The 11,909-nt window shown below is 37.1% G+C and overlaps 1 protein-coding gene across 1 annotated transcript; it reads left to right on the top strand.

Annotated features, from left to right (window-relative positions):
- Positions 1-9,596: 9,596 nt before the first annotated feature.
- Positions 9,597-11,701, top strand: LOC147635291 (uncharacterized). Its single transcript, XM_086802535.1, has 4 exons — positions 9,597-9,754; positions 9,859-9,930; positions 10,201-10,370; positions 11,502-11,701. The coding sequence occupies exons 1-4, from the start codon at positions 9,697-9,699 to the stop codon at positions 11,658-11,660; spliced, it is 459 nt and encodes a 152-aa protein (XP_086658661.1). The 5' UTR covers positions 9,597-9,696; the 3' UTR covers positions 11,661-11,701.
- Positions 11,702-11,909: the final 208 nt, after the last annotated feature.

Here is an 11,909-nt window from a genome sequence, read left to right as displayed (position 1 = left end):
TTATCTATGCAAAAAGATAAATTTAACGAAATTTTCTCTTAAAAATTAAATAAAAATCTCCATTAATTCCTTTACACTAGAAATTCCACTTTTCTCATTTAAATGGTTGAATTCCAATTATAGTGGGAATTTCTCTTTTATCATTGAAATTTATCTATGCAAAAAGATAAATTTAACTAAATTTCTTCTTTAATTTTTAAATAAAATATCCATTATTTTGGTATTCTAAATTTTTCTCTTTCCTCATTGGAATACATGGATTTCTATTGTCATGGGAATTTCTCTTTTATCATAAAAATGAACTACTAGAAATTTTTCTTTTTCCTAATTAACTATTTATGTATAAACATAAAAATTAAATTTTCCATGGTTATGATGAGAATTATTCAATTAACCTAGAATGATTAATCCTAGAATATGGTAGGAAGTCCTCTTTTCATAATATGTATGAAAATGATTTATGTGTTAATTTTTTAGAAATTTTACCATTATTGATAATTTTTTAATAATTTTAAAATCATAAAATTTTAGTAATACAATATGATAGAATAACTATCATTAGGATCAATATCCAATTATGGACTTGATTCCTAAGTTTTTCATAATTTAAATAGCATAAAAGCATTAAAAAGCCACTTCTTTGGCCGCTAATTTGACAAGCATAGAAATTACCTTTAGATTTTAGAATTGCTTCATGAGAAGCATCATTTGAATATAGAATAGGTCATAGGAATGACCATTCTTTGGGGGAGAGAAAGATATGCTTAAAAAACATTTTAATTTAAGCAAGCTTGAGAGGGATTGAGAAGTGAGAAACATTTTGAGATTAAGAAAAAAGACCATAAATCACACTTTACCTCTTAATTTGCTTGATTCTTTAGTCTATGGAGAGGCCCCCAACCAATCAATTGGTTTAGTATGTTGACGAAGACTCCAAGGAAGGTTGAAGAGAGAGAGAAGCTCCAATCTCTTCAATGTGTAGAGGATTATTAGAGGATAATAGAAAATATGCTTATTTTAGAGTAATACCGACATAGTTTAGTTCACAGATGAGAACACAAAAGAATGAGGGTATATTTATAGGTGAGGAAGGCCATTAACTGAGTCCAACTAAGTTCTAGAAATTTTGAGCTTCAGTTTGGCTGAATTTGGACAAGATTTGGACCAGTTTGGCTCCCTAAAAATCATATCAACCACATTCGAATTCATCATCTGGATAGCATTTTTGCTTATAATTTCAAGTCTTAGATTTACTCGTAGCCAGTAAAGAGATGCAGTTATACCCTCGGTATATACGGGTAGTCACGGTCCTTGGAATTATAAGGTAAATACCATCATGTCTAGGTCTCAAGCAAGTCAGGGATTCTATGCAATTGTGGTACTTCCATGTGAAGTCCCAAATACTAATTTATGAATTTCAGTCTGAATATCAATTTGTATGAATTTCATCATACAATTACAACCTTTTACTGCTACTTCATAAATTTTGACATTCTTAGCTCCTCGCCTGATCCACATTAGCCAATTTACTCTGATACCAGCTGAAAGACCCCTGTCCCCACCACCGCGCAACGACTTCAGGAGTGCAGCGGAAGTAGCACTTCTTGCGCGGGGCAGGGTCCCTGACTCGGGGCCTCGCCCAAACGGATATCCAGACAAGAAACTAATCCATCGGTTCTTTCAAAACTGAACCTGAAAAAACTTCCCTTGCCCAGAAAGCACGGACGATTCCTCCGGGATAATTTTACTCTAACGTAGTCAAAAGCCTTAACTAACTGAACTGATCTGACCGAACCCGTAAGTCCCATAGTAAAATCAAGGAAAAGATTGCACTTGGATCATAGAGACCAACGCTTTTTTCCTCATTGAGAGGCACAGCCATTGATTCTTTTCCATAGAATAATTTTTTTAATCCGAGATTTACTTTATCTATCGTACCATAACAGAATTGAGTCTCATTTTAGGGATCCATCAGTCCAGCCTCAGTCCCGTGGGTTAGCCAACCGCCCAACCACTGTAGTGATGGGATCCAATTAAGAATTTGGTTAGGTTTTGTCTCGGTTACCAGGGAAAAGAGTTCCCAGGCCCCCTAGCCGGATATTCACGCAAACTTAAAACTAGTCACACCACTTACACACCCAATATGAAATTGCCTTTTTTTCACAGAATCAACTGTCTTTAAAACAATCATTTAATGAAATCATAGTGTCACTGATCATAATTCTCAAAATCTCCGGTTGAATCCTTATTTCCAATCATTAATTCATCGGTGTACCTATGGCATCATTGGCAACTAGAACGCTCACCACCTATCCACTCAGAGGCCTTTTCGATGGTTCCTAGCTCATAGTACTCTACAATATATTCACATATCAAAATAGAATCTCCATTGAAGATCAGCAAGATCAACCAACGGATCCATATAAAAGAGCCATGGACTCATCCGTTGAGGACCAGCAAGGTCAATCAACCAGATCCATGCCCGAATTTAGAAAACAACTCTTACTCCTTGTTCCAATATCTTCCACGACGCACGTGTGGGTATCTTTGGTGACCCAAAGCTCGAGCACCATATGGTCAGCACCCTCTAGGATCCTTCGCTCGCAGGTCACCTAGCCCTTTACTCATAGGCCGCTTCCTTGGTCCCTCATCCACCGTACCGAAAGCTCACTATTTAAATCGAACCGAGGCTGGTCAAAACCTCGATCGACCTTGCTACGCGAGACGTCCTCCATTGACTCTCCGTTAGCTGTTGTAACTTTATCAAATTAGGTCTTCACGACCTCATTCACAAGACGGTCAAAATGCTTCCCCAGCATTCTTGACATAAAACAGTCATTTTAAAAACAAGTCATAAATACAGTTTCTATAGCGAACTCGGGTCTTTACACATTGTTCCACATCAATCCACCTGATTTAAATCACATTCATTTCATATGTATTTCATTCTTATCCAATCATTCTCATCCAATCACATCATTTTCATCTCATCACATCTTTCCTCATTTATCCTCATTAGATCTCATCCACTCGCATCTACCCATCTCCACATCTCATCACATCACATTCATTCACATCTCATTTATTCACATCCTGATTCACATCACATTCACTCATATCCATCACATTCATTCTCATCACCATCCCATCACATACATAACATCACATCACATTTATTCACATCATATCTCATTCATCCACACGATATCTCATTCATACACATCTCATCTCATTCATCCACATCCATCCAATCGTTCACATGTACGATTACCCACATCTATTCATACATTCATATCTATCACTTCACATCCATATATATTCATGTCACATCCATCCAATCGTTCACATGTACGATTACCCACATCTATTCATACATTCATATCTATCACTTCACATCCACATATATTCATGTCACATCACATCTCTTTACATCACATCACATTCTTTCACATACACATCCACATCCATTCTTTCACATACATCCACATCCATTCTTTCACATACATCTACATCCATTCTTCATACATATCCACATCCATTCTTTCACATACATCCACATCCATTCTTCACATACATATTCACGTCCATTCTTTCACATACATCCACATCCATTCTTCACATACATTCACATCCATTTTCATCACATATCATCCACTCATATCCCATATCATTCATTTACATCTTGATTTACATGACATCACATTTCATCCATTTATTCACATCTATCTGATTCACATCACATCTCGTCACATCTATTCACCTCACATCTCATCACCTCTATTCACATCACATCCATCCACCCATTCATTTACACCTAACTGATTCTCATCACATCTCATTACATCTATTCACCTCACATCTCATCACCTTTATTCACATCACATCCATCCATCCATTCATTCACACCTATCTGATTCTCATCACATCTCATTACATCTATTCACCTCACATCTCATCACCTTTATTCACATCACATCCATCCATTTATTCACACCTATCTGATTCTCATCACATCTATTCACCTCACATCTCATCACCTCTATTCACATCACATCCATCCATCGATTCATTCACACCTATCTCATTCTCATCACATCTCATAATATCTATTCACCTCACATCTCATCACCTCTATTCACATAACATCCATCCATCCATTCATTCACACCTATCTGATTCTCATCACATCTATTCACCTGACATCTCATCACACCTCTATTCAAATCACATCCATCCATCCACTCATTCACACCTATCTGATTCTCATCTCATCTCATTACCTCTATTCACCTCACATCCATCCATCCATCCATTCATTCACACCTATTTGATTCTCATCACATCTCATTACATCTATTCATAGAATTTAAGAGAATTCTAATTTTGATATAAAGATTCTTTACGCATCTATTTATGCATAAAAATTAACTTCAGTGGGAATAACACTTTTATAAAAATCCTTTTATGCATCTATTTATGCATAAAAATAAATTTTAATGAGAATAACACTTTTGAAATAAAAATAAATCGTTTATGCATCTTTCTATGCATAAAATCAATTTTTATGAGGATAACACTTTTGAAATAAAAATAAATCCTTTATGCATCTTTCTATGCATAAAATCAATTTTAATGAGGATAACACTTTTGAAATAAAATAAATCCTTTATGCATCTTTCTATGCATAAAATCAATTTTAATGAGGATAACACTTTTGAAATAAAAATAAATCCTTTATGCATCTTTCTATGCATAAAATCAATTTTAATGAGAATAACACTTTTGAAATAAAAATAAATCCTTTATGCATCTTTCTATGCATAAAATTAAATTCAATGAAAACAACACTTTTATAATGAAAACATTTCCATTATGCATCTTTCTATGCATAGAAATTAAATTCAATGAAAATAACACTTTTTTAACAAATTTTTTTCCATTATGCATCTTTCTATGCATAGAAATTAAATTCAATGAAAACTACACCTTTATAATAAAAATTTCCATTATATGCATCTTTCTATGCATAGAATTTAATTTTAATAATTAATATCAGTGATATCCATGCATATTCATAGGTGAATATGTACACAGAGTAAATTAGAATATTTCTTTTAGAATGCACAAATGGTGGGAATTACTCTTTTGGAATAACATAAAAATAAACTTTCTTTTCCACAAAATTCTAGAAAATTTTGCCATAACCTCCTTTGTATGGCTGACCATTTCTCATTTTTATCATTCTATTTTCAACTTAAATTAACCCCAATTAGATGTAAAGGACTCTAATCTACACAATTTTTAATTTCCAAGAGAGTAAACAATAAGAAAAGTTTAATTAATCTTTTTGTTAATAATTCTAGGATAAAGAAGGATTGAATTGAAAGAAGAGAAGGAGGTGGCCTTTTCATCAAGGCATAGCATTAAAATTTACTTTAATCAACTATGAAACAAGAAAATCAACAAAACCATAGATTTAAAATTAAAAAGCAACAAAAATTTAGCTTACATGGAGTTGTAAGCTTTCCTTTGACTTGAGGGATTGAGGTTTCTACTCTTGTTTGAAGCAAGAGTGGCCACCAATTCTTTTGGAGAGGATTAAGCCGAAAACAATTGAATTATCAAGAAAATTCAATGTAAATGGCTCTGGGATAGGAGTAGAGTAATAGTGCATAAAACACCATTAAGCTTTTACAAAGGAGGAGGCTTCTATTTATAGGAAAAAGTGAGCCTCTAGCCAAGCAAACTGCTTCTAGAATTTCCCAGATCAGTTTGGTCAATTTTTGACCATTTTTGGGTCAGTTTAGCTTACTTTTTGGATCTAGTTGAAACATGAGAGAGGAGAGATGAAAATATTTCATTATTTTTTAGTTTAAAACTCCTCCACACATGTGAAATAGGCGCCTCCTTCATGAGGGGAGATCCCCACACTGAGGTGTCAAAAATGCATCATTTCATGTAAATATCTCTTAATTTTTAACTAATAAACCTTGTACTCAGTCAACTCTTCATCTTATATGAGCATTTACTCATTTTTGGGGGTTTTTCTTTTATTCTTCAATTTATCTCCTCCCTACATTTGGATTAATCTTATTGGTCCATAGGAACCTTAATTGGATTATAATTCAAATTTTTTTAAAAATCTCGACCCTTAGGCTAAGGTCCTTTATACCTATTTTTAATTAATTCCAATTGCACATTGGAAAGTTCTTTTTGAATTTTTGTTTCAGGGGAATCCATTTCAAACACTAGGAGGATTTTTATATCCAAAAATATCTCAATTTTGAATCCCTCTAGACATTTTCTCTCTCCAGGCCAAAACATGGTAAAACAGGATCTTTCTTTTATTTCTGAGAGGGGGATAATTATAAGATCAAAAGGGGAGGTACTTACACCTGCACATCTCAAAAGCTGGAGGGAGGAATCTTACATCCTACCCCCCTTAAAAAACACGAGATGTCCTCATCTCTCACAAACTAGAGGATAACTCTTTCCCTTAAGATCCAACTGATTCTGGGGTTCCTTATAGTTGGTCAACCCAACAGAATCCTGGGATAAAGATCCCTGATATAGAACTCATCATCAAATAACAATTCTTTCAGATCATAACATTCATATCTTTAACACAATAAATCTCCATTAAACCGAAATTTCCATCTGAACAGTCCTCCATGGGAATTTTCAATTATACAGATTTTTAATTTGACATCCCTTAACTTGATCCACTGGGTCAAGTGTTAACAGTAGCAATGTGTTAGCACAATCCACTAATCTCATAGTGATTTGCTGAAGTCATTATTGTCATTCTAGTTTTACAGGGACTCGTCCCATTCACCCTCATTATTGTGGTTTTGCTCAGCTTAAACCAAAACTCAGGAATCATCATTTTTCAATCAGAATCCAAATCAACTCATCAGTTCTCAACCAGAATTTAAAAATCATATCAACCACATTCTAATTCATCATCTGGATAGCATTTTTGCTTATAATTTCAAGTCTAGATTTACTCGTATATACTGCCAGTAAAGAGCTGCAGTTATACCCTCAGTATATACGGGTAGTCACGGTCCTTGGAATTATAAGGTAAATACCATCATGTCTAGGCCTCAAGCAAGTCAGGGTCCGTTATCCAGAGGAGATGGAGACAAAATAGAAAGCTTCATTCTCCTCCCTATTTATCATTTTAAATATTTATGAAATTTTTTCTAATTTTATAATCTTTTTTGTAAAGATTGAGAAATTCTCTTCTCATTTTATCATGTTTTTTAATCAAAACACATTTGTACTTAAATTTTTCAAGGTAGGAACATGAGTTTGTAATGGAATGGCTATGGTTTTGAGATATTGTGCCAGAATTGCCTTTAGATGTCATCTCGTGACTCGAGTACATCTCTAAAAGGAAAATATTAGAACTCTAAAAGGGCTTCGTAAATAAAAAACTCTCCAAATATTATTGTGGACGGGAAGCTAGGTCCTCCACACTCCACCAAGAGCTGCCACCATCTTTTATTAGTGCTAAAAGCCTAGTCCCCCTCCTTACAGCCTAGTCTCCCTCCCTATATTCAAAGGAGACCAAATGTGCACAATCCTCTATTCCTATTGGTCTATTGCTCATAACTATCATTGGCAAAAGGCCCAAAATATGTTCAAATGCCCCCTAATGTTAGACCAAAGATTTTTTTCTTCAAAAATACTCTTGAATTGATAATCTTATTCCCAAATAGAACTTCTATTTTTATCCATACCTCATTGGACGATTTTGTAAGATCGAGGTGATGTATTAAACTGTCATCAAAGAGTAGTCACACGATCGTAATGATCAGATGAACTTTTTCTCAACCCTCCTCAGTTTGAGGCTTCTTGTCAACTCCTTTGACAATGTTCCCAGAGCCCACCCTTCACAAGTATCATGTAGGGTTCTTTGGGAAGGGATTGGGTACCCGCCTTTGGGAAGGGATTGGGTACCCGCCTTTTCTTGACTTACTGCCCTTCCATGAGCTGCATTTGTGTCTGCCATGTGGGGAAGAGCTGTTGCTGTTGAACTTGACCATGAAGTAGGTACTGGATGAGGTTGCCCAATCGATGTTGGAAAATTATGCAGCAAAGGTTCTCTAGATCAGTTGGACAACACATAGGTGGTAGAGAGGGCTAATGTGACTAGGAAAGAAAGAAGGGAAAGGCAAGAGAGCACCACCCAAGGAGTAGGCGGCTCAGCCACATTCCTTGCCCTCTAGGTCCGCCCAACTGGTGAAGCCACCACCTCAGCTTAGCCCGGCCCGATAGGGCTATCACAAGCTTTGCCACTCTTGGTGGCTGGTGGCATTGCGAGTGGCAGAGTTTTGGCGGAATTGAGAAAGTTGCAAGTGAGCAAAGATGGCAATGGCAATGTCGATGTTCGATTTAGGAAGACTCTCGAGGTGGGCGACAATGTCTCTAATACTAAAATGTTGCATAGGCTAGGGTGGACGAAAGACAATGGTGGTGTGAGTGTGTGTAGAGACAATAAGATATAAGAGAGAGAAATGACAAAGCTCAGAGTGTTGCATGTCTCAATGATGATTAGATTAATGATGATGATGTTGTAAATCCTTCATCAAGGACAATGCTTTTATAGGCTTAAAGCCTTATCTTATGACTCAAGTACACACATTGAAAAAGTGACACATGGTATATGTGCTGACATCACTGCTTGATATCTAGCCTTTAGAGGGACTTTAGAGGCTGTTCACACACATAGGCACACGTACACACACTAATGGGTGATTCACACGCATACACTATCAAAGGGTCGATTTACACACATAAAGCCCTGAATCCCACCAATATCTTATTGCTATCCTATATAACACCATACAATACCTATATTTTAATAATCTCTATACCATAGCCACTCCAAAGGGTTGATTTACACATATAAAGCTCTGAATCCCAACATTAATCACTCACTCTCCGCCAATATCATATGGTTATCCTATATGACACCATACATTACGTATATATTATTAATCTCTATAGCATAGCCACTCCATGGTAGGGTAAGTTCATGGTATGGTTGCAAAAGTAGCCTTGATATGACTATTGCATAACGTGTTGCATCCATTGAACACATCATGAGTCATGATCAAAGGTTGGCAACAATTCCTAGCAACTTTGTGTGGGTGGTAGATGTTGTAATTGTGGGTCATCCTTGTTTTGGCACGAGAAAAAAGAATGCTATTAATGCTTGCTTAAGGTACAATAGTTTAGATGGTTAGTCATGTGCATTGGTTTAATAGTTTAGATAGTTAGTCATGTGCATTGGTACATTGGGTCCTTTGTCTGCACATGGCCACCAATTTGGTGCTTTCTCTATACAAGTGTCTTGTCCACACAAGGCTACCCATTTGGGGCTTTGTCCACACAAGGCTGCCCTTTTGGTGCTTTGTTCATATACGAGGGCCACCAATTTTTTGTCCACATGAGGCCACCGTTTGTGGGTTCATATACAAGGTCCCTTGTGCACACATGGTCACAATTTGTTTGTCCACACAAGGTCCGTTATCCACACAGGACCACCTTGAGTGTGTGTGTGTGGAAGAAAGAGTGTCCAAGCAGGTCCTTTGTCCACACAAGGCCGCCCATCTGGTCTTTTGTCCACACAAGGTCCATTGGTGTGCCTTGATTCGTGTGTGCGTGTGTGTGGGTGGAGGGAAGAAGATGGCAATATCGTTACTGGGTGTGGGAGTTCGGTGCTTAATCGGGACACCTCCACAAGTTAAGTTCTGCCAAGCTCTGTATCGCCTGTTTTCCCCCCCAAGTAGGGTATTTATGGTATCCATGCTTGTCTGATTTCTCATGTGCATCTGTGGACACCAACAGGAGCCCGTTTCGCCCCTGCGAAAAAATCCTCGCCCATCGTTTGCTTGGCCGGATCTCAATCGGATAACTCAGGTAAAATCAAGGACTGTTGAAGTTTTAATTTTCATTTATTTCAGTATAGCATTAGCGCTAGAGTATGGAAACAAATGCCTTGATGATTTCTGATGGTTCAGAACCCTCATTTCCCTTATTTTTCTGAATTTTTGGCTGTTTCGTAATTGATCTAAATGTATAGATGTGACTCATTGAACATACCATAGCATGTGCTTTTTTTAAACATGAATTTGCAGATCTCTTGAGCCAGAATCTACCATTTACAGATACATGATTTGTTTTGAAAAGATTCGGAACAAACCGTCGATTGGGACGCTGCTTGGCGAAAGGCAAGAGAGAATGCAAAGTTTCCTGATACTACTTCTGAGATGGAGATAACAAAGGTTGGGAGGATATCACAAGAGTTTGAGGTCAAGGATGTCGGTGGTGGGCGTGACAACGGCCCACGCTTCACCAAGGTATTTTTGAAGTGGAACATTGCATTTTTTTAAAGATCATACAGGTTTGAAGCATATCTATCAAAATGGCAAAACGTATATAAATGTGAGGGAGATTGCAAACATATCAATGGAATGCATAACATAGGAGAAATAGCACAACATCATCCAATCATACTCTACTTAAATGCCTCACCAAGTAAAATGTATACATATACATATACATATACATATACATATACACATACCTGTGTACATATCCATACATGTGTGTGCATATAAATACACACACATACCCCTCCATCTATAAACACATACACAACCTCAATATTCATTCGAATTTTTGACTTTACGTGTGTGACCCATGTTATGAGTTCAAGGTGGTTTGTTAACTACTTTAAATAATAGGAGGTTCTGTTTAATTGTGGGGGCATCTCAGATTGCCATTGTGACATGAAAAACGACCCATAATTGGCCCTGACTTTCACAAAGGTAGTCCTCTCAAGCTCATGGTCTTGGAGATGCCCGGCATGGTTACCATATGCACAGAGAGTGATAAATCAACACCATCTACTATGATGGCAATGAAAGCTGCCTGGTTGTCAAGCTGGCAATGATTTTCTAGGCAAGGCTATGCAGGTTATTATCATGGTGTGAACTTCTATGCAGATGGAGAGCACTTGTCACAAATTATCACAATGCAGTATGGGACAATTGGTACTCAGCTGACATTTTTGCAGGTCACAAGTGATACATATTGACCCTTTCCTCATGATGCATTCAAGGACCCTCTGGCCTATACAATTTTCTAATACAGTGCTGAAGAGTGTACTAGCTTGGGTTCTCACTAGGACTTCTGTCACTCAGTTAACTGGACCGTGCTTTGGTAGTCCCATCATTGAGTACCACCATTGAGTATTGGTGTCTAGCACTTGCAGCAGAAATTGGCCCTTTGAATGATATGTGAAACCTGATGATGACCTTTGCAAAGGCTGTCTGATTCTGCATGTACAGTGCAAACCTAACAACAGCAGGCTTAGAAATGTTTTTTGAAACGAGTATGTAGGTGTTGCTTGGCCCCAATTCAATGGTTATTTGAGGCTACTTTCTGTTGTATCTTATTGCTTTTAAATGAAATTGTTCATTTTACAGTGGGGTGGAAGTGTAAGAGGAGGCAAGTACCAGCTAGGTGAAGGAGCAGATCGAATTCTTGAGTTTTGGGGCAATGGAGATGCAATGTTGTATGCGGCAATGGCGGTCATTATCTTAATGTTTGTCCTGCTTTCATTCAGGCCAGGAACCCCAATGTAGCTATGGCAACCCTTTACTAATGTCAAAAATTACTTATATACAAATGGCTAGTGTTCACACTTGACAGGTCAACTTAAAAATAGTCCTGAAATGTACTTCCAGGTCTTGGGAGCATCCCTTTAGGCAAGCAGTCAAATCTCACTTGACATTCAACACAATTGGGGGTATGTGTGGGAGCATATATTGATAGTAAGTTCTACACCCACTATTGGGCATTGAAGACGTTAGTGGGGATGTTGTAGTATCTAG

This window comes from Cibotium barometz, chromosome 9, assembly GCF_041138505.1.
Source record: "Cibotium barometz isolate CiBa-2024 chromosome 9, ASM4113850v1, whole genome shotgun sequence".
NCBI classification, from domain to species: Eukaryota; Viridiplantae; Streptophyta; class Polypodiopsida; order Cyatheales; family Cibotiaceae; genus Cibotium; species Cibotium barometz.
The sequence above is the reverse complement of the archived record's forward strand: the minus strand, read 5'-3'. Positions and strand labels throughout refer to the sequence as shown.